Source organism: Armigeres subalbatus, chromosome 1, assembly GCF_024139115.2.
Source record: "Armigeres subalbatus isolate Guangzhou_Male chromosome 1, GZ_Asu_2, whole genome shotgun sequence".
NCBI lineage: Eukaryota > Metazoa > Arthropoda > Insecta > Diptera > Culicidae > Armigeres > Armigeres subalbatus.
The window spans coordinates 149321475-149346663 of record NC_085139.1 but is presented as its reverse complement, the minus strand read 5'-3'; the positions used below and the strand labels follow the sequence as shown (position 1 = coordinate 149346663).

Below are 25189 nucleotides of genomic sequence, written 5' to 3'. Positions count from 1 at the left end.
TCGGACCTAAAGGAATGTTCACGCAGAATCATACCAAAACAAAACATTAGAAGTAAATAATCGGGCCACCGCGAAACGTCTCATAAAATGCCTTATAATACGATGTGGATCGTTATCAGACGAGCCACATATATTGGTCGTAGGAAGACTACATGATGTATTTGACTGCATTCCTCTCTACGCTGGGTGTCGCACGGGTTTCGATCCAGGAGGATCGTGTAGTGGTACTCGTAAACATGACGTGATAGATTGTTATCGGAGAGGAATACACATCGAGGAAACGGGCAGTGGATCACTCCACGCACTATCGAAGATTTTTTCTGCATAGTCAATAGTATTATCCAGTGTTGTTATCCAAATTATGAATAACATATCTAGAATTGGAACAAGAGCAGTTGTGTCCTGTAAAGTGATGTGATCATGTTTATGATTGGTAACACAATGAATTAACTGGCATCTTGCAGATGCATCACTGCAAAGGGACAAAATTACTGATGCAGAAACTTTATTTCATTGTTTATTTTTAGAGAACCAGAAGCTTCTGATATGATGTTGAATATTAATCATGATCACATTGTTGCAAGAAACTAAATTATGTGCCTGCGAGTGCAAGTTCATCTATGTGAGCCATGCAAAATATACTAGGGTAGATGGCTATATGTAAAAGGCATGCAAGGTATCGAATCATAGCTTAGGAATTATGCATAAGACAATGAAGATTTCGGGACAACACGGGTCGGGGTATGTTGAAAATAACAGGATGATTTGTTGCAGCATGTTAGTGTGTCCCGAGCTCCCCATTGTATGCGGTTTGACTAGTTGTCAAAATATGAAATAGAACATATAGTAGATATCTAGTGCATAGAAAGTTCTAATGCTATATTATTTGTTATGTGAAGCACAGTTAGCGGAGTCGAAACTTGTAGTGGAGCATGAAACTTAAATGTAAGTAGATTTGTAATTACAAAATCGTAACAACTATTTAAAGCAATAAAGTTGCAGTCTTGAAGCTGCCAAAACCACAAGCTGCTATCAAGAGGTCTTCATTGCTCCAGAGAATCAACGCTAACAGTTGTTAAAGTGATGTTTTGTATATAAAATGGTATAAAGTGACCAGATATTTCTTGGGCCAATCATGGACACCCCATGATTTTTTTTTATTTCAAAGCATACCAAATCGTTTCAAAAGAGATTTTCTCCTACCATCTTACAACACCCAGTATGTTGCTTAGCTACTCGATTTCGTAGTTAAGCAAATACCCTGATGATGGATTTTGTTTTTTACTAGCAGACCCGACGAACCTTGTTTCTCCTAAAATTGATATATTCTCCGATTAGTTCTTGAGTTATGCAGAAACGTGTGCTTCATTTGTATGGCAGGGCAGCCCCCCTTTCCATAAGAGGAGGGGTTTCGAACCATCACAGAAACATATTTTCCCTTCCAAAACCCCCACATGCCAAATTTGGTTCCATTTGCTCGATTAATTATCAAGTTATGAAGAACTTGGCGTTTCATTTGTATGGAAGCCCCCCTTTCCAAAGTAGGTGGAAGTCTCGAACCATTTTAAAAATCTTCCCCGGCCCCAAAAACCTCTGCATACAAATTTTTAGTTCTGAAGATTCCGAGTCTATATGGTTCAGACAGACAGAAGAAGACTTAAGTCGAGGCTTCATTTGCACGATGTCGAGGCTTATGTCCAATTACTATTCACTAAACGCACATTTTTTCGTCTTTATTTGAGAGGTTTTCAGCCCTAGGCACATCTCTACAGAATGAACCTTGTCGATAGCAAATTATGTTACGGTTACGGTTACGATGACATCGATCACGTAGTTTGGTATTGCTCGGTAAACGACGCCTCCAGAGAGCAACTATTGGATACCCTTATCGCCCGAGGTAAACAACCCTACAGGGAAATAAGATGTAGTTCGGGGGATCTCGATGTGGTGTATATGCAGGCTATCTATGCCTTTCTTTGCTCGTCTGACATCAAAGTCTAATTAATACTATCTTTTTTTCTTTCTCAGTGTTTTTTTCTTGTCTCTGTCTTATTGTTCCGTATACCATGAAGCTTTGTCCTTCTGGAAGATGCTCCTTGACGAAACACAACTCGAGTACGATGCTGCGCTACATCATTAAAGCCGTCAAATATCCGGATGAGCAGCTGAAATACCCCAAACCTAAGTCCCAACCCCGTCCATCATGAAATTACGCAATCTAACATTGAGTCACGAGTAGCCACGAGTATCTTGGTCTATGTCCCTTTCTCCTTACTAATTATCAATAAGGTGTTATACACGCCTGAGTCTGTCAATTAAACGCAATAGATATAAAAAAATCATTAAAAATCCAGGATGTATGTCATGCTTCCTGGAAATCCATTATAAATTCTGGAAATGCTATATTTTTAATTAAAATCTATTTCTTAAATTATGCGGAGATTCTATCCGGCAAGATCTCTTGAAGCCACGAAGAATCTCTGATTTTTTCATATTATTTTTAATGATTAGAATTATTAGCAATACAATGCAATTTGCACCGATTTGTCAGCACCAAAACTGTTGTACAGTCCGACATTTACCCTATTTGTCCCACCCACGACCTAGCACGTGGACGCGCTTAATGTTCTTTCTACATCCAACTTCCATTCACCATTTCCAGTTCATTGGAATGCTATCAGGTGTTGATCAGATCTTTTTTATTCGATCTATGCCGTTTGCACTCACATAGTGTAACAAGATCTGGTATTTGCAAACTCCCCTGTGAGTGTATACAACCCACAGAAAGGTTTGTGAAGGAACAAAAAAGGCAAGTGTTCTGAATTTGGTAGAACCAGTAGTACAAGTTTGAGCTGAACGTGAACAAGAATGCGTTTCAAAGTCACTGTTGTCAGAACAGTAAAATGGACATGCTATAAGTGCGTGTGCCTTTCTGTTTAGCTATGACCACACTAAAAAGCTAGCACTGTATCTATATGATTGTCACTACACGTGCAGAAATGCTAAAAGATGGCAAACGTTTAACCTTGGTATGTTTTTACTGTAAGGAAAATGTTCTGAACCTTCGAACAGTGTATTAAAAAGAAAGTAGGTGGTTTCTGCATATAGATTAGAACGCATGTACGCGGAATCGAAAAAAAGCTTCCTGTGGTTTTTACTTTTAGAGTTTCACTTGTCCTTAAAGCTCTTTGAAAGCATTATTTCCTGATGAGCGTAATTTAATTACGCTGTAAATGTAATCTCATACGCATTTGAGAAAAGCATAAAAATTGAATAATCAAAAGTTATTATAAATAAATTATATAAATGTTGGTCACCTGACCTGCAAAATAATGTTCACTATTGATTTGCAGTATGATGTAAGTAAAAATAGTATCTCAGGGGCTGTTCACAAATTACGTAAATCTGTACAGGGAGCGGGTCAGCTCAAGTTCAGCCAAATATTAAATAAACAAAAAGCATTACAACGAGGAAGGAAGTGTTCTAAATTGCCCAAATTTGCGTTACGTAATTTGTGAGTGGTCCCTTATTGCTTTCTTCAAAGATCAACCGCTAACTGGCTGGGATCATACTTACTAAAACAAACCGCACATATGCACGTGTGCCTGCAGGGTAGCAACGCTCGCGATAGAGGGAAATAATGGCACACGACGCATAGCTGCTCGATACCGGGGCAATCTCGCAGTATCGAGTCGCTACACAACAGAGGACCGGAATTGTCGGCACACGCTACCGGTTCGGCTAGCGACAACGATCCGGTTATTTGACTAGGGGCTCCATCTTCGGAGGATGTGGGATCACCAGTAGCAAGGTAGAGTTGCTGCAATTGAATAGATGAAAGAAGGAGTAAATTATTACATTTTTTGTTACATTTATATGGATGGTAATGAATGCAATACGTTTTGGCGGGAGTAGGAATAACATGTGTAATAGGGTGGTTCAAAAAATCGATTTTGCTCCACAGTGTTCATCTGATTCTTTACCATGTTCTGAGTGTCCTCTGAAAATTTGAGCTCATTTGGATTAAAACTGATTTAGCACAAGTCGTTTCAAGTTTGCATGCAAATTAGTATGGGGAAATTTATTTTTTCATTATACTGTTAATGACGCTTCCCCATTAAACGCAGGTTCGAAGAAAACCTAAATAGCTAAAAGGAATACTCAACAGCTTTCACCCAACGAAAATCGCATGTTGATTAATCGCCCCAATAATTAGTAATCGAATTTAATCTATACCGTGGTTTTCTGGAGATAATTGCATAACTCATCAACAGGCAACATTGCTGCTCGTGGCGCGAAAGATAGCACACACAAATTCAGGCTACTATGTTGCACTGCACATTTCAGTGATGCCCTCAAAGAAGTTTAACGATCATGACTAAAGATTCGCAACCTGTCTTAAAATCGATTACTAATTATTGGGGTGATTAATCAACATGCGATTTTCGTTGGGTGAAAGCTGTTGAGTATTCCTTTTAGCTATGTAGGTTTTCTTTTAACCTGCGCTTAATGGGGGAACGTCATTAACAGTATAATGAAAAAATAAATTTCCCCATACTAATTTGCATGCAAACTTGAAATGGCTTGTGCTAAATCAGTTTTAATCCAAATGAGCTCAAATTTTCAGAGAACACTCAGAACATGGTAAAGAATTAGATGAGCACTGTGGAGCAAAATCGATTTTTTGAACCACCCTATTGTGTAATTTATATATTCTGACCTCATTTTTATGACTTGAAATCTCGCAAGAAGCTTTTTAGGATCTACTAAGCTTATCTTTAAATTATCATAGAGCAGACTGGGTTTTATTGACCGTGCCAATAATAATAAATATACAGTCACTCTCAAAATTGAGCGTACAGTATGGATTAGTTGACTACATTCGAAAATTTCAAAGGAAATTGAATGGTTGGCTCGGTTTTTTCAATGCATTTCAATATTCATCCCTTCTTTCAATGTATGCGTACATAAAATGGTTGAAATTGTTTGTCTAAAGTTTATTTATTTGAAAATAATCTCAAAATACGCCTATTAGATGTGACAAAATTGAGCGTACAGCGAATTTTTGTCTTTAAAGTTTCTTATTATAAACACGATTAATGTATTTTCATATTGTTTTTTCATGATTATATTTATAATAATAAACTTCCGCTACTTAAACATTCAATGTTTTGAAATTAAACCATGTTTTGGTCAAAATGGCGAACAAGTGAGAGGTAAGAACATTGATATTCAACAATTCAATGCGGCTGGCCAAAATAGATGCTTTAATTTGTATGTTTTACCAGCATCGTATCTTATATATGATAGATAATCGAAATCGAGCGAGACATACGATTAATTTGGGAAAATTCAGTCGGTAAATGATGAAAACAGATGTTTCGTCAAAAGTTATGAATGGCATAATTCAAATTTAGTATGTCTTTAACTTAAATTTGTTTTAAAGCTCTATTATTGTCTCAGGTCTATCATTAGGGGTAATATTATTGAATCCAATCATTCAGTCAAATTCTAAAAGTACAAGGTGCATGTTAAGGTACCGAACATAAAAAGAGCTTTTCAACCCCATAGAGCACTTCTGATTGAATATTGAAAAGATAGCTTAAAATCGTAATTTCAAAATTAAATTTGGAATAAACTCCACGATCTGTTACCATAAGGGATACAATTGGATGATTTCCATGCGGCGAATAAAAATAAACTTTTTTAAGAGTTCGGCAGCTTATTTAATGATATCTTGGTGAATTTAAATGATTCAACCAAATTTGTTCCTACGGTGGCTGAGTCTTCAAATATAAAATGAATCCGTGTGCTGCTCTTTTATTAATATTATTATTAATGAGTGTCCTGAGTTTATAAGCTACCTATACATCGACTTTTAAATAAAGTTATACCTAATTTGAAATATGCCATTCCCAACATTTGTCGTTTTCTCTGTATGTTTACATCTGTTTTCATCATTTACCGATTGAATTTGCCCAATTTTATCGTATGTCTCGCTCGATTTTGATAATCTTTCATATATAAGACACGATGCTGGAGAAATCCATATCTTTAAGCATCTATTTTGCCCAGCAGCATTGAATTGTTAAATAGCATTGTTTATACATCTGACTTATTCGCCATTTTGATTAAAACATGGTTTAATTTCAAAACATTGCATGTTTAAGTAGCGGATGTTTATTACTATAAATATAATCATGAAAAAACAATATTAAAATACCATAATCGTGTTTATAATAAGAAATTTTATAGACAAAAATTCGGTGTACGCTCAATTTTGTCACATCTGATAGGCGTATTTTCAAATAAATGAACTTTAGAGAAAAAATTTCAACCATTTTATGTACGCATACATTGAAGAAAGGGATGAATATTGAAATGCATTAAAAACAACCGAGCCAACAATAAAATTTCCTTTGAAATTTTTGAATATATTCATCTAATCCATGCTGTACGCTCAATTTTGAGAGTGACTGTACTTTGTTTGTTGTAATAAACAAACTTTTTGCAAAGAAAATTATTTGGAACTTTTTAGTGGAATGTCTTCACTTGTCATAAGACGAGTTTATACAATCCCATTGAATTCCACCACTTAATTGTATCTTGGCAGATACGTATTTCGACCTAAACAGTAAGGCCGTCTTCAGTGTCTCGTACTTGACTCGACTTGGTCAAGTCAAGTCGAGTCAATTGGTGGAATTCAATGGGATTGTACAAACTCGTCTTATGACAAGGCATAATCACGTGTCACCAACAACCGGAAATGCCTCGCTCGATAAAATCCCTAATTCTCCTGGCCAGCCACTATATAGCCAACGTCGATTCATTAGACGCCAACTCGGTAATCGTGTAAACCGTCAGCAGCAAAAGCACAAGACAAAAACGCCACGCTGACTCTGGTGAGGTTATATTGACAGACCACGATGAAATAAAATTCTCGCTTAACTTTTCAAAAGGACCTAATTAACATTTTTTTCATGAATTAATTTGAATAGCGCAATCAACAGAACAACATGAAAGATATTGATTGCAGTATTCAAATTAATTCATGAAAAAAATGTTACTTAGGTCCTTTTGAAAAGTTAAGCGAGAATTAATCCGAACGAGAAGAGGTAAACTGGCGGATTGACGGATGGTTCAAAGGTAAACAAATTCTTCAACAACTACAAAAACATCCCCATCAAGCACTACCTCAGTACCAACATCACTAGGTCTTCCTCTATCTCTACCTGCCACCATGTACTTTGTCTTGGTAGAGTCAATGGTTACCCTAACAGCATAAGTCAATCCAATCTGGAACATGAGAAATATTGAGAAAGATACAAAGCAGGAGAATGAAACATGCCTGAGAACGAACCCACAGCCTCCTGCGTATGAGCCTGAAACGGTAGCCATATGACTACATACCTTTCTGAACGCATTAGTTTTCAATTCCCAAATAACTGTAAATGTCGGCAACTTTCTATATCCCACAGATCCCGGGATATTTAACCAAACTGATTTTTCATATACAGTAGTGCCACCTTACGGATGAATTCTGAACTAAGCAGTTTCTTGACATATTGGTTTACAATACCTGAACAACGTAGTAGAAGAGGGCCACTATCTAAATCTCACATATTCTGAAATGTCGATCCAAACTGATCTTTCATATTACTAGCAACGCCTTGATTATTATATCTAAATAATATAATAATAATTTAATATTATAAATATATCTAAATAATATTTCTCAACATTTTGATTTCCAATTCCCGAACAACTTTGTAGAAGACGACAGTTTTCAAATTCATACCGTGATATGTATGATATCGAACTAAAGTGATTTCTCATGTATTTTAACGCCGCCTTGTGGATGAATTCTAAACTAAATAGTTTCTCAACATATTGGTTTCCAATCCTCAAACAACTTTGAGGAAGACGGCAACTTTCTAAAATCCAACAGATCCCAAGATATCGAACCAAGCTAACCTCTCATATACATTAGTGCCGCCTTGCGGATGAATTCTAAACTAAACAGTTTTTCAACATATTCGTTAACAATCCTTGAACAACTTTGTAGCAGACAGCAACTTTCTAAATCCAACAGATCCCGAGATATCGAACCAAACTGACCTCTCATATACATTAGTGCCACCTTGCGGATGAATTTTAAACTAAACAGTTTTTCAACATATTCGTTAACAATGCTTGAACAACTTTGTAGAAGACGGCAACTTTCTAAATCCAACAGATCCCGAGATATCGAATCAGACTGATCTCTCATATACATCAGCGTTGCCTTGCGGATGAATTCAAAAGTTAAACAGTTTCTCAACATATTTTTTTCCAATCCTCGAACAACTTTGTAGAAGACGGCAACTTTCAAAATCCCATAAATTTCGAGACATCGAACCAAACTGGTGGTTTCATATACTCTAGCGCCGCCAAGTGGAAGAATTCCAAATCAATTGTTTTTCTTTACTCATAGAGCTGCATGTGATCGTAAATGCTAGTTGTTAGTCCTAAATAATTATCTTTGATGAAGGATGTAAGTTATGCTACTCTCATACAAAGGTCTAGGCTTGTACCACATAGGAATTTGCACGAATCAAATTGGTTATGCTAATTTTGAGTTATTATAACTTTTTTACTTGAACTATGCTGCCTGTAATAGCATAACTGTCCCATATGCATAGGAAACCCAGCAAAAATGAGACAACTATGCGCTTTCAGGCAGTATGCGTCATGCAAATCAAAATAGGAAATTTGTTTTAGAAAAATGGAAAACGATGACAGTCAAGTCAGTCACAATAAAAAATAGGATTTCTAAATCCAACCAGCGGATGGCATATTTTAATACAGTTTTGCATAAGAACCTTACAGAAATTATATAAAATTATGGCTCATACAATTTCAGAAGATTTTAATACAACTCAAGTTATTTCAATACAGTAGCTATAACAAATATTACATTCTTTGTATGAAAACCTTGCAGAATTGTATAATGCCAAGGTTTTTTTTTTACAATAATTCTAAAATTTGTTTTTTTATGTAATTGATAGGAACTCTTGAATCAAAAAAGTTTGTTCTGGGAGAGATCATTTGGCATTTATGTACACAAATAAGCTTGAGACTTACATCTACCGTATGGGTATTGACGAGTTTCGACGACTACGCTTGATATAGCGTGAGCATTAATTGCACTTGATTTAAGGCATAAATAATCATTACTTTGAGTTAGTCTTGGCCTTATATCGTAAGCATAATTTATTTGCGGTATGTTGAACCGTTTTCATAGGTTCACGGTTTCTTGAATCAAATTACATAGTGGTTTGAAAAGATAAATTACCATTTAATGACGTCGGGTAAAACGATTTAAGAGACGCTTTGCGATTTGTTAAACATTACGGTTTGCTGAATAAAATAATAAGACAACTGCGGCTACTGCACTAATTCACTTTTTGGGAAGAATGAAGAGGTATTGATATGTATGCTTATGTGTTATTTCTTCTTAACTTCAAGTTACATTTGCTCAATTGGGACAAATAGTTGGATTAGAATGCTTAACTAATGATTTTAGCTTAAAAAACTTGTAAGAATTGGTATTATAATGAATGCAAACAACACTGTCAGAACTCTCCATTAAAAAAAATCACATGTTTTCATAAAAGAAAATATTTTGAAAAAAATAACAAATATATAATTGACAGAAAGTTTCCTTGAGATCATCCACCATCATCGCAATTAGGAATCAACATTTTTTCGTAGAAAACATACAAATCTTCAAAAGTATCAATATTTTATCAAGTATCAAGTATCTTCAAAAAATCAATCAAAAGCTACTAAATAATTTTTCACAAAATAAAGTTTCAAACTCTGCTACCAATTTGATTCGTCAGAAAATTGCGTAACTACCTTGGGGCGTTTTAATTTAATATAACTGTGTTCGGAATAAAAGAACATTATAATTTGGAGTAATAATATAACGTTATCAATACCTGTAATGGAAATATTAATAGATTTCTTACATTGGAGTCAAGTTGTATCAACAATATAAAGATTATGTATAACGCAATTCATCAAGACTAAAAATTGTTTCTGATATCATTCAGGACCACTGTACAGTGGTGGTTGATCTGATAGACGTTTGTTTTGAATAGATTCTTTCGTCTCGGATACCGCTATGACCTAAACCGGTTTAGTCGCACGAAGTGTCTCATGGATCTCCGCTTTAGTGTCTTTTTATAGTACAGAGTCTTACCTTCAAGCATGATAATTGTCCACTCGCTTGCTTCAGATACTGCGCAAGTATAGACGTCGGCAGAGGGCAAACCGGGTCTCTCAGATGCACCACATTCACGAGAATGACCTACAATGAGATGTCAAGAAAACGAAAGTTGATTAGACGGTGGAACCAATAGTGAACAACGGTTGGTTGCTTGCTGCAGTTTATTCGGGCACTAGTTTATTTTAATCGGTTTGCTAGTTTTTGCGTGAATTAGAATTTCGAAGTTTAAGAGAAATGATTAAAACTCGCAAAGTATGAAGCGAAGGAATTGAAAGGCATAATAAGGTTGTAAACCGTAGGCGATCAATTTATTTCAATGGATCACATCAATTCGAAAAACTTAATCAATTTTAAAGTAAGATTCCGGAATAAACCTTTAATTGCATTTCTGATATCGTTGTAAAGTTTGGTGAATACGAGACAATTGTTTCAGACATTGCCACCATGCAAGCTAGTGTTCATCAGCACCTCTATTGACATGTGTGTTGTGAGATAAGATGCAAGTATTGCGTTTTCTGGTTCTCCTTATTATTTACAAAAGAAAAGTTCCATCAACACAGAAATGCTGGAACTGCAGGGACATATAAAATTTCTCGTGAAATCGTTTATATAATATTTCTGAGCAAATATTACAATTTACAAATCGTAATTTTTTATTCATGTGTATATTACAATGAAAAGATTAAAAAAAAACCTTATTTCATTTTATTCGGAACAATTGTCGTTAAATCCCTTAAGTTAAACAAAAAACCATGCGTTCAACATTTATTTCTCATGAAATCAGTGAATGTAAAACTACAATGTTGTCTACAACTACAACTTTGTAATCTCTTGTAAATGTCGGGACAAATTCAACTCGCAACCCAAGCAACATCTCTTGTTTCTCAGTGAGTAACAACAACTGTGGTGTGACTTACTAAAGGTCTGACTTATGCACAACGCGTCGTATTTGGAACTCCTTTGTGACACAAAAAGCGTAAGAGGTGGAGCCTATTTGCAACATCTTGCGGCTACAATGAAAATAAAAACACAAAAACCAACCGGGAATCGAACCATGGACCTTGAGATGTGCAACCTTCTACTATAACCATCACACCAACAATTCTTTTTGGAGATTCTGCTACAAGTGCACTACATAAACAACAAAGTCATTTGTAACTTCATTGTACGGAACATGTAGGGGTCTGTCAAAAATAAAATACTGCTCAGCTGAGCTCAAAGTGATTTGCAACATAGCATAGCATAGCATCGCATAGCATAGCATAGTTACGGTGTACTTCGTAGATCGGACACTAGTGATACTCATGTTTTTCTTGGCCACGCCCATCTTCACCGTAACTTGGGAGAGGAGGGAAGTGTTGATATAGTACTTACTTAACGAGAGGCCCCCGATTCAGCTAAACCCTCATAAATACCACGGAGTTGGATATTGGGGAAGGTATTCGTTGGGTCAGGATTTGCCTGTAGCTGACAATGTGACCGTGGTAGATCTTACACCGTAACACACCACGCACAGGTGTGTACCAGCGCCTGAGCTCAAAGTGATTTGCAACATATCAGAAACATTGTCGTGACAGCAATCAACCGAAATGTTATTAATTCTGCAACTTATCTGTTTTGTTTCTGATATGAAACACATCGAATTTTAAACCACCCAAGAAGTCAGATGGGTAGAATATCGCGACGTCATTTAAACGGAAATGAAACATTGTGATTTTCTGAAACTGGGAAGTGGCTTTAATGTGACTCGATGTATTGCCGGTGTCTTCAATGCAATTTATTAGGAACAAACACCTATTTGATAGATGTTGCGCGTGCTGCTTGGGAACAAGCGTTTGCCCAAAATGAAACAGAATAGGACTATAATCGCCTACTGCGCTTTTAGAAAAATTGTCTTTTTTCTGCTGCGCTTTTAGAAAAATTGTCTTTTTTCGATGATGTTTTTGGTTAAAAAAGTATTGGTTAAATATGTTTGTTCCTAAATTATTCGAAATACATGCGGAAGTGCAGGGTCAGTGAGGGTCACCTCAGCATATTAAATGAATTTGCCATAAATCCCGCAATAGGAATTTGTAGTGACTGGATGGAAACGGTAGTCAATTATGACTTACCTTACGATGTGTTCATTCCTTCCCGCCAGGAGTGGGAAGGAGGTGGACCAACGTTCCAACAGGCTCTATAAATTTCTTCACAGATGGTTCGAAAATGAATAATCTGACAGGATCCGGAATCTATGGCCCTACAACAAAAAATTTCTGTCCACTTAGGACAGTGGCCCACAGTATTTCAGGCGGAAATATATGCAATATTAGAATGCGTGTTATTATGCCTGAGGAGAAAGTATAGATTTGCAAAAATATGTATTTTCTCTGACAGCCAAGCGGCACTTAAGTCGCTTAATAACTACACTTGTAACTCAAAGCTAGTGTGGGAATGCATTCTGGCTTTGAAAAACTTATCCATACGCAATCGAGTCTACCTATATTGGATCCCAGGACATACGGGTCTAGAGGGAAACGAGATTGCTGATGAGCTAGCCAGGAATGGATCTAATGAAAGGTTCATTGGCCCTGAGCCCTTCTGCTGGAATGGAATGGAATGGAACTGAACAAATATATGGTCAGTCAAATCACATCAAACTGGAATGCACTTCCCCATACGAGCCAATCCAAAAGGCTCGTAACGATTAACCCCAAGAAAACCCAACAACTATTAGGTCTCAACAAAAGGGATCTCAACATCTACACCGGTCTAATAACTGGACACTGCCCCTGCAGATACCATCTACAAAAGATCGGAGCAATCCAAACCTCAAATTGCCGCTTCTGTGACGAGGAGAGAGAAACATCAGAACACATCCTCTGCTATTGCAGTGCACTCACCCAACGTAGGTTCAAAGTTCTCAGCAAGCCCTTTTTAGGGCCTGCTGACATATGGATCTTATCCCCCAAGGACGTGGTTGGCTTCATAAAGCTAGTCTCGCCAGAATGGGGGAGTCACATACTGTAACTCAGGATCTCTATTCATCAATAATAGATGGTCTTGAGTTCAGTCGATACCAAGGTATCTCAGTGACAAACATGTTACTGAGATAACTTGCGTATTTCACAGTAAAAGGGTATATCACAATAGTCCTAAAATCTGGACGCAGTGATCTTCACCCGACAAACGAGGAGAAAAAAAGTGCAATGGTTGTTACATAAACTATGAAATCATAGGCAGTGTTGTTGACAGCATCTTCTGGCTTGTTATGTCTGCTGCTTAGATCTCTCCTGGTACTCATTTCACGGAATTACACCGCCACCGCCGGTTCGTACAGTTTAACAAATGGTGGAGATTGATAGTAACAATCAACGCAGAGAAATAGACCACTTATTGTTGGTTAAAAACCAAACTTTTCTTCAAATAACACTTTCTATGGCTCTACATTCCCACTGGAACTTGGCCTGCTTTTCATCTTAGAATTCTATTGGAATTTCCTCTCAACTTCCTTTCAACTTACTAACTTTGATCATTATTCTACTGTAATTGAACGAATATATTACTTTGCGTGGGAAGACATATGAGGTATGTTTTGAACTCTTTTCAAAGTATTCGCTTATTTTGTGAAGAATTATTACATTGTAAATAATCTTGTAAATGTTACGTTTTATTTTCGAATTTTAGAAACGATTGATGTCGTCTTTTTTCTTCATTCATTTATTTATAAGACTCATATGCCATTAATAGTCATTTACCTATTTAAAGAGATATATGAAAGAAAATATATTGCCGAGTCTGTTTTGTACTATCCCTTTGATTTTAACTCAGTGCGGCCGATTCAGACGTGAATGACTGTTAGGGGTTAAAACGTCAAAAAAAAAGAAAAGAAAAAAAAACTCAGTGCGGCCAAACTCAATCACTTTGCCCATCGGATTAAAGTTAAAGATAATGGCACAAATCTCCCAAATTGAGGTGAACGTGCCCCTGGAGCCGACGTTCTGAAAGTTAAAGATACGTTGTTTCTTTTTAATAGTTTATGTGCATTTGCCATGATGCATTTCATGAATTATGTATGTTTTAAATAACTTCCATAGCGCATATATTTCTCATTTAAATGATTTGATGCTCCCATATCTTACAAATATTCGATTCACTACACATTTCTTGTTTTGTTTTATGAGGTAAACGTTGAATTCAGAACACGAAATGGTAGCAATCCGTAGAAATATATATCAAAGTGCCTCCTATTATTACGCTTATTTGGAAAGTATTTATCTCTGAAGGCCGATTTCTTCTTATCTCTTGAGTGGTGCTTACCCATACGCTTAGGCGATGGCGAGGGTAGAACAATCGGCTCTAAATCTCATAAGATGACTTCGACATTACATGAGTCTAATATAGTAGTTGTAAGTGTTGGTTATATGTGTCCAAAAAGTGTCTATTCAAAGAGAAAAATATTGAATTCATAAAAAAAATGACAGACGAGGAAATGCAAAAGTTTCGATAGTAGATGCACGAGTTCGCGTTCCGTCGTGTTTCCTTTATATTATTTATAAGAGAAGTGAGAGTTTAAAAATCAAAGTTTGTACTCAGTGTATTTTCGGTGTTTTACTTTTTCTGTGTAGTGCGCGTCCGATCGTGTTTCCTCTAGCATGCAGAATGATCGCGCGATCATCGAAATATGTTGTTCTGGGTTGTGCGGGTGTAGCAAGTAAAACTTAAGTGCGGGACGATCGTTTTTCCTTTAGTACGCAGAACGATCGCGCGATCATCAACATATGTTGTTCTGCATTGTGCGGTCATAAGTCAATTAATTAGTTCACGTTCGAATGTGTTTTTCTCTTGATCAAACTACACGCTACACCCGGCATACCGTTTACCAAAACGAACCCTGCCACACTCCCTACCCCATATATCCAACATCCCAGTGATTTCTCGTGGAAGTGTAGATGACTCGTCGGCTTCCATCAAGGGAGTATCACGTAAACAGTTTCCTACCCATTCCCTAATTGACCTGCATTCGGACACGGCCGGCGCTTGAATTGCTTGAATTTGGGTATTGGTATTACTTGAATTTGGGTCACCAGTTCTTACACATTGAAGATGATGTTAATCCCAAACATCATCTGTTGGTTCTCTGTGTAATTACAGCTGGCCTGGCAATAACGGAGTAGCAACCGTGGGCGGTCAATCATGCTCATCTTAAAAAAATGCTTTCCAGTGCAAGCTTTTATATCCATTACTGGCAGAATGTATCCTGCGTTGCTCGGGTTTGTTGGCGTTCTAAATGTCATTTTTCGATTTTTTTTCGACACCGCACTCTAGATTATTTTTTTTGCAATTCCTGATCATAATATCTGGTTTACAGTTCGTCTTTGAGTGATAAAACGGCCTACTTTTCCATACCAACGAAATGGGTGCTTTAATGAACATTATGCAACTCAAATGGGTTGCATAATATTCATTATAACACTCATTTGGGTGCTATAATGAAAAACCAACATCAGAACAGTAGTTACATGACAACTTTTTGCTGAATTAGCTTGGGTAAGTGTTCAAATGGTGTATTCTCTGCGTCGCGTAGTAAATGAAATAGTTTGATGGACATGACCTCAAAAATTTCCAAAGGCAAGTACATCTATCGCTTCACGGCTTATCGAACGATGCAATGTGGCACGGTAACATGGAATCTGATTGTTCTCTGCAGCAACATAATTTATTGGGAAGAATGGTCATGTGGAGTAAATTAGGCTCTCCAATTCTGGTACAGATTTATCAAATTAAAGTCCATTTTCGTCATTGCAAAAAATAGCGTGTGCAACTCGTTGCAAAACTCGATTTTTCCAGCACTCGTAGTATTTATCCAACTCGGCAAGTCTCGTTGGATAAACGTACAACTCGTGCTTAAAAAATCATCTTTTTGCAACTTGTTTCACAAACTACTATTGTGCTTTCGCATTGGGTTTCTTCCCAACTCGCCCTAATATTGAATTTTGACAATTTTTATATATTTTTATATATAGAAGACTAGTCGAACCTGCCCGATCTTGCCCGGGTTGTCATTTCGTTTAGTCATTTGCAGCGTCGCACTCTAGATTGATTTCAGTTTGAGCTTGATGATTTTCTTTAGAACTCACAAAAACGTATGATTTTTATATTTGTTCAACTTTCCCAGCTTAGTGTTATATCTTTTCATATATAAATACACAGTTGATTCCAAGACGAATCGATCAGTGAGAAAATCTCAAAATGTTTTATATATTATTTATATAATTATATTAAACACAGGTCAAAATTGTTGCTACTATTTTTTTTAGAGACTTGCTGTAAGCTTCCTAGCCTAATGAGATAATGGGTTGTGGACCTATGGCTTGTTATTTCTTGTTATGCACTGACTTTTTTGGCCAAACATTATGCAAACATATCATAAAACCTTCTCAGCAACATACTGTTTCATTGTATTCATTAAGCGAGAAAGATATTCATAAATCGTACATGATGAATCTTTTTCTTGCAAATTATTATGATGTTTTCCCAACCCAGTGTCGTACCTCCAGTGAAAGTTAAACGTTGAAAACAATTCCCTTGGCTCTCAAATATACTGTTCAAATACTCCATGACAAATCGTGAATCAATATTACCTAACCAAAAATGATATATTATGGTAGGATGACTATGTGAAAAAAGATTGTGTAATCCACGAAGTGATTATTTTGTTTAAAACTGGAGAGAAGAGTATAGAAGTGAACTGTATTCTGTGGAGCGGCATTCTCAGTTTGCATATAGGCGAAAGTCGGAATTGATAATCATATGCAATTTACAAATGACAATCCACAATATTAATTTTCAATGATCAAAGTCGAAATCAAAAGTGTATTAGATGTATGTTCAAAGAGCATGTGACGTGACTGGCAATTGTTTGTGCTGGTTATATGTAATTGAATAGAAATCGGCTTGACTTCACGGGCTGGACCCAGTATTGTACTTTCCAAACGATAAGGATAAATATCGGAGGAGTGTCAATAGTTGTGCTAGAAACATGCGCTTGAGGTTCGTTTTCAGACTAGATTAGACTTCAATGAGTACAACTCTCTATGGTTAACGATAATGAACGACCATGCGTCTACATGGTTGTTTCTACTCCACCTCGCATTTTCAAGGTCACCACGCCACGGCGATCCGTTGAATGCAGTGAAATGGAAATGCAACGTTTTGCTCGTTTACATGGAGCATGCATCAAAAACATGTTTTGCCCTTTACATTGAACGTATCATGTTCTAGATGATTCGTTCAATGTAAGAGAAATCAGTGCCCAAGAAAATGCAAAGTATTCAAAAACAAAACGCATGGTTTGATTATCTGTCCGGTCTAAAATCTTTTCGGGTGATTGGCTATTTCCTGGGACTTCAATTATTAATCGTGGACATGAAAATAATCGATAGTCGAAAAGCTGGCAAGAACCAGTTAGAAACATAAGGTAAAACAAATAATGGCTTCGTACATCGTTTACTTCAAGACATCCTGCTGAAGTAATCAATTTAGAATTAAGAATATAAAGAAAAAAATGTTGCGGGGGTTCTGTATGAAAACATCAAATTTGAAGCAGATCATACTTCAGTGGGACCGTACCCCCAAAAAACAAACGAAAATATTGCCCTTGACTCTATTCCACTATAGTCGGGAAGTTACGAAAGATAGGTAAGGGTGACGTCTACACGTACAGTAAAACATATGTTGATTAAATAATATCCATCCCATGATGGTGTGTATACTTTGAAGTACGTACCTACCGGTTATACGTGACGTACAAGATTGTTTTTAACATGTTTGCAATAAAACGCTATGACAGCGTGAGCGCCACCGGCAAAAAGTTGACTACAAACTCGAGACGAGCTCTCCAGAAATGAAGGATGAATCACCACATTTGCCCATCGGTCGTCGGGCAGCCAGTATATTATTCAATACCATGTATATTTACGATGTGTGCTCACCATTTCGCGCGTTCGCAGATGAAAGTGAGAGTAATTACCCTCGGCAGCCGGTTTGATTTTTTGCTCAAAGAGGCGAGTTTTTGCCATACGGAGACGGCATTACCTACAGTGGACGGAAGAATGAAAGTTTACAGTAAGTGAAAGTATTTTTGCCGGTATATTACGCCATTTGGATTGAGATTACGAATGATTTTTTTTTCCTGACGGACATTTATTATATTTTCGCAGCGTTCGTTTGTAGGACGGTCATGTTATGCAATTTCACAAGGAAATAATGATTCGCAAGTTTGCAAATTAGGGTAATAGGCCGGCCAGACTAGTATTGCGTAATATTTTATTAAAATTGAACAAGGGAAAAAGAAGATAACCAACTAATTGATTACAAGTGGGCTGCCTAAATATAGTGTTCATGTTTCATTATAGAGTTTTTGATAAACAGGGTTCATCGCTGAAAAAGTTTCCTTCATAGCTGTTGAAATTTGAAGCATCTTCTAAAATCAAAATATGTAGAGAGTCTGTAAATTTGGGTATAATTTTATTAGAATTGCATGAACATTTGCACATATTGCAGAAAAGGTTTCATAGGTAATCATTAGGGTGGTTCAAAAAATCGATTTTGCTCCACAGTGCTCATCTGATTATTTACCAAGTTTTGAGTGTCCTCTGAAAATTTGAGCTCATTTGGATTAAAAATGATTTAGCACAAGCCGTTTCAAGTTTGCATGCAAATTAGTATGGGGAAATTTATTTTTTCATTATACTGTTAATGACGTTTCCCCATTGAAAGCTGTTGAGTATTTCTTTTAGCTATGTAGGTTTTCTTTTAACCTGCGCTTGATGGGGAAGTGGCAAGTAGTGGTTGAGTAGCAAGAGTGAAGGCGCCGTTTGAATTTTCAAATTGAAGAAGGCCTGGTCAAGCCTTTTCGAGGATAGCCGTAGGTCACAGCTTGTGTGTTGTTGGTGGGTAGTAAATGTGTGATTCCTCTTCCTGGCGTCGGTGGTTGTCACTCGTGATGAAATAGTCCGACGGAACATAAAATGATAGTAGCTATACCGCATTTTTCGTAATTTGCCATTCGTAACTTTTTACGCGTAGCGGCCGAACATAATCAAATTCAATGGTGATTGACAGAACGTATTTTGCGTAAATTGGTTAGGGATTATTATTCTCCTTCTTCTTCTTATTCTTATTCTTTGGAATTACACCCCCACTGGGACATTTCCACCTCGCAGCTCAGTGTTCATTAAGCACTACCACAGTTATTAACTGCGAGGTTTCTTCTGCATTCGTATATCATGAGGCTAACACGATGATACTTCTATGCCCAGGGAAGTCGAGACAATTTCCAAACCGAAAATTTGTCTAGACCGGCACCGGGAATCGAACCCAGCCACCCTCAGCATGGTCTTGCTTTGTAGCCGCGCATCTTACCGCACGGCTAAGGAGAGGAATTATTATTATTGACTTTATTGGATAAACTTGGGGCCCTAGGCTGGCTCATCTCTATGTGAGCAATATTTTTTGTGTACACACGGACAAATTTTTGCTCAGTTTACTGCGCGAATTGAGTCGATAGGTATATGGTACACTATGGACAGCCCAGTCTGCCTAGGACGTGGTGGGGTTTGGCAGTGAGCTCGGTTAAACACGTACAAAAAGCTGCAAGCAAGCAAGCCTTACCAAAGCAACCGTGCGCCGCTCAAAGCGCACAGGAACCCAGAGAGTGGGCTAAAACCGTGTCAGTTTGCCTTCTGGTTGGGAATAGGCTCAGATGCCATTTCCTAACTTGCGCTGATCTATGAACACGAAAGTGTCAACCCTCGCATGGCCTCCCTGCATGGCGGCGATAGATAGCCCGGCTATCATTACGCTCGACGTATGCGGGTAGTCGTCAAGAAGCTTGATAAGACTATCGAGTACACGAGCGCGTGGATGAATATCACCAAGGATATGAAGCATAGCTTTCTGGTGCTCCGACAGACTGTTCGAGACGCAAGACAGGAACAGCAAGCGTTTGTCAGGTGGGTGGCTGGAAGCGAGAAAGCAGACAAGATCATGCAGACCGAGGACTTCAACTTCCTTGGAGGAGAAACGATGGTCGAGGCGATAGATTTCGGAGATAGGGCTGCGACTGGCTCGAAACGCTTCAGGCAATCCCAAAAGCCAAACATCGCTTAGAAGGAGCAGATTGTGGTGTGGTGTAGCCCGAGAGGCCTCGACTCGAGAAGGCACCTTCTCGGCTTAAAAATAGGGGGGCCCAAAGAGGCTACCAGCCAGCCTATGACATCGGCACAAGGGACAGAAAATCTTTGGCAGCTGGTAAGTACGGCTAAGCGAAATCGGACACATCCAGACTCACCTTGCTGTTCAAAAACGATAAGGCAAAATACGTCGAAGTCCTTAAATCCAGGTCCTGGAGCGAGGGACGTTGAAAATCGGTTGGTCGAAATACCCAATAAGCATACTCCAGCCACCTTTAGTGGATAGGTGCTATCGGTGCTTAGAGTCTTGACATAAGTCTCATGACATTAAGAACCCAGACCGTACCAACCTGTGTCGGGACGGTACCCGATCCAAAAGGTGGTACAACCCTCCACTGAGGGTGTTGCGATAGCCAAAATCAATGGTGTGTTCTACTGTAGATGCTATGCCCCACCAAGGTGACGAAAGTGGAACTGTTCAACCAGGAGATTGACGTAACGTTTGTTAGTCCTGGTCTGGCACCAGACATGGACTGGATGTTGGACGAGGGCTATATCCATAGTGATCATTAAGCAATTTGCTTTAAGGTCAACTGGCGTGCAACATACGAGGGCGAGAGATCCCTGTCAGACCCGTGGTTAGAAGACCAACCACTTCAACAGCAAAGTTTACACCGCTGCCCTGGAAGTTGTCCTATCACGTGCTTGCAACGCCACCATGCCGAGGAACGTCCTACCGAGTAATGGCAGACTCCCGGTATATTGGTGAAGTATCGATTTTGCAGCCATTCGATCAGCCTGCCTTAAGGCTAGATGAACGATCAACCGGCCTTAAGGCTAGACGAAGAATGGAACGAGTCCGCAATAAGGATGCAAGAGCGCACCGAAGTGTTTCGAGCTGCGAAATTGACCTTTAACAAGGCCGTTAAGAGCAGCACGAGAGCGTGTTTCGACAACCTATGCGAAGGTTCCATTGCGAATCCGTTGGGACACTTACAGGATTGTGATGGCCAAAACCAAAGGGAGCTCTTTATCCTCCGAACGGTCCCCGGATAGGTTGGCGAGGATTTTCGAGTTCCTCTTCCACTCCCGAGTCACAAGTACCCGGCCTCCTGCATCGCACGGCATTTTGGGTGACGAATAAAGAGTTACTCGTGGTGGCTAAATCCCTGGCAACGAACAAAGCTCCAGCGCATGATGGAGCTTCGAACAGCGCTCTCAGGGCAGCAAGCATAGTGAAACCGAACATGTTCAGGCTAGCTTTGCAGAGATGCCCCGATGAGTGTAGTTTCTCCGATAGATGGGAAATGCAGAAGTTGATTCTTTTGCCAAAGGCCGAGAAGCCGCAGTCTAATTGTCATGAGGGTCAAATTGATGGAAAGGATCATCCTCATCAAACTGATTCCATACTTAGCGGGTGCAGCTTTCAGTTCGGTTTTCGTAAGGGTAAGTCCACGTTAGACGCTGTCAACTCAGTGGTAAAGACCGCTGAAATAGCGTTCCAACAGAAAAGGCGATGTTTTCGATATTGTGCGTTAGTGAAACTTGATGTGAAGAATGCATTCAACAGTGTAAGCTGGGATGCCATCACGCTCTCGTTACGCCGGCTTAGTCTGCCGGTGGGCCCGTACCGGATCTTGGAAAGCTACTTCCAGAATCGTGTGCTATTATACGAGACCGATGCCGGTCTGAGAAGCGTTCCTATTTCCGCAAGAGATCCACAAGGAAAATACTGGACCCGGTATTATGGAACCTTATGTATGACGAGGTTCTGAGACTTCGGAGACCTGGTTTCAAGATCGTCGGCTTTACCGGTGTTATCGTCGACAACCGCAAGTCAGCACAACATCCAGTGATTCATGTAGGTGAAGTTGTAATCACGTTAAAGCGAAGCCTGAAGTTCCTCGGGGTCATGATAAACGCCAAGCTGTCGTTGGATGATTAGAAAACAACAAATTTACGAAGCCATTGGCCTTCATTTGTTTGTCAAACACAATGACAATTTCTTCCAAAAAAACATTCCAAATCTTACCCAAATGCCATCGAAAACTAAGCGGTGTTGAACTTCATTACTAATAAGATTTAAGAACAACCTAATAAAGATAAGAAAATCCATGCTAGTCCAAACTTAATCTCATCCAAATCCAATTCCAAATCCAATCCAAATCCAATCCAAATCAAATCCAAATCCATTCCAAAGCCAATCCGAATCCAATCCAAATCCATTCCAAATCCAATTCCAAATCCAATCCAAATCCAATCCAAATCCAATCCAAATCCAATCCAAATCAAATCCAAATCCATTCCAAAGCCAATCCGAATCCAATCCAAATCCAATCCAAATCCAATCCAAATCCAATCCAAATCCAATCCAAATCCAATCCAAATCCAATCCAAATCAAATCCAAATCCAATCCAAATCCAATCCAATCCAAATCCAAATCCAATCCAAATCAAAACCCAATCCAAACCCAATCCAAATCCAATCCAAATCCAATCCAAATCCAATCCAAATCCAATCCAAATCCAATCCAAATCCAATCCAAATCCAATCCAAATCCAATACAAATCGAAACCAAATCCAATCCGAATTCAATCCCAATCCAATCAAAATCAAATCCAAATCCAATCCAAATTCAATCCAAATCCAATCCAAATCCAATCCAAATACAATCCAAATCCAATCTAAATCCAATCCAAATCCAAATCCAATCCAAATCCAATCCAAATCCAATCCAAATCCAATCCAAACCAATCCAAACCAATCCAAACCAATCCAAACCAATCCAAACCAATCCAAACCAATCCAAACCAATCCAAACCAATCCAAACCAATCCAAACCAATCCAAACCAATCCAAACCAATCCAAACCAATCCAAACCAATCCAAACCAATCCAAATCCAATCCAAACCAATCCAAACCAATCCAAACCAATCCAAACCAACCAAACCAATCCAAACCAATCCAAACCAATCCAAACCAATCCAAACCAATCCAAACCAATCCAAACCAATCCAATCCAAACCAATCCAAACCAATCCAAACCAATCCAAACCAATCCAAACCAATCCAAACCAATCCAACCAATCCAAACCAATCCAAACCAATCCAACCAATCCAAACCAATCCAAACCAATCCAAACCAATCCAACCAATCCAAACCAATCCAACCAAACCAATCCAAACCAATCCAACCAATCCAAACCAATCCAAACCAATCCAAACCAATCCAAACCAATCCAAATCAATCCAAACCAATCCAATCCAACCAATCCAAACCAACCAAACCAATCCAAACCAATCCAAACCAATCCAAACCAATCCAAACCAATCCAAACCAATCCAAACCAATCCAAACCAAATACAATCCAAACCAATCCAAACCAATCCAAACCAATCCAACCAATCCAAACCAATCCAAACCAATCCAAACCAATCCAAACCAATCCAAACCAATCCAAACCAATCCAATCCAAATCCAATCCAAATCCAATCCAAATCCAATCCAAATCCAATCCAAATCCAATCCAAATCCAATCCAAATCCAATCCAAATCCAATCCAAAACCAATCCAAATCCAATCCAAATCCAATCCAATCCAATCTAATTCAAATACAAATCCAACCAAAATCCAACCCAAATCCAATTCAAATACAATCCAAATCCAATTCCAAACCCAATTCAAACCAAATCCAATACAAAGCCGATCCAAATCCAATTCAAATACAATCCAAATCCAATTCCAAACCCAATTCAAACCAAATCCAATACAAAGCCAATCCAAATCCAATTCAAATCCATTCCAAATACAATCCAAATCCGTACATTTAATCCAGCTTTTAGATTCGCGTATAGTATACTATCATCAATTTGCCATCAACTAGTACTGCAAGCCAATGACACCAAACTAATCTTACGCATAATAAATTCAAACTTCCGAATAGCCTTGTAAAATCCGGCATCCTTATTAATTTTACAAATTCCAAGATATCTGCTCCTACAAGTAATCCCGCTATTGCTACTAAGTCAGTACATTCCAAGATAAATTTCTAGAAAATATATTTGGCTTTTCGAACAGTTTAGAACATTACAGCATTGAATATTTCTCCATTTCTCTCAAATTTTGTTATATGGTTGCTCAACTGCTAGTCTCATGTACGTCGCCAAGTGGCTTCATGGAATATAAATTTGATTTTGTGAAATTGATTTTGACTTGGCTTGGCTCGCAGGACTTTGAAATTTTCTAGATAGTAAACCATGTTCCGTTGGTCTTCCATACGCACCTTGTAGTTTCACAAACTACAATACTTTTTTTCTTTCACCTTTCAGACACGCTATAGTTTTCTAAACCACAAACCATTTTCGACGGTCTTCGAGACGCGTCTTGTGATTTTGCAAACCACAAACCATTTTCGACGGTCTTCGAGATGCGTTTTGTGATTTAGCAAACCCCAAACCATTTTCCAATGGTCTTCGAGACGCGTTTTGTGATTTTGCAAACCACAAACCATTTTCCGACGGTCTTCGAGACGCGTCTTGTGATTTGGCAAACCACAAAGCATTTTTCGACGGTCTTCAAGACGTGTCTTATGATTTAGCAAACCACTAACCATTTTCCTACGGTCTTGGAGACGTGTCTTGTGATTTAGCAAACCACAAACCATTTTCCGACGGTCTTCGAGACGCGTCTTGTGATTTAGCAAACCACAAACCATTTTCCGACGGTCTTCGAGACGCGT

General features: G+C 38.3%; 1 protein-coding gene across 9 annotated transcripts in view; it reads right to left on the bottom strand.

Moving 5' to 3' along the window:
* Window positions 1–25189, bottom strand: part of LOC134205239 (cell growth regulator with RING finger domain protein 1-like) — a 104749-nt gene that overhangs the window by 7106 nt on the left and 72454 nt on the right. For all 9 annotated transcript variants that reach the window (XM_062680319.1, XM_062680310.1, XM_062680311.1 and 6 more), the window contains 2 exons: window positions 10247–10354; window positions 3577–3820 (listed from right to left, as the gene is read on the bottom strand). In XM_062680319.1, the coding sequence (XP_062536303.1) occupies window positions 3577–3820; window positions 10247–10354 (352 nt within the window). The remainder of the gene's footprint in view (window positions 1–3576; window positions 3821–10246; window positions 10355–25189) is intronic.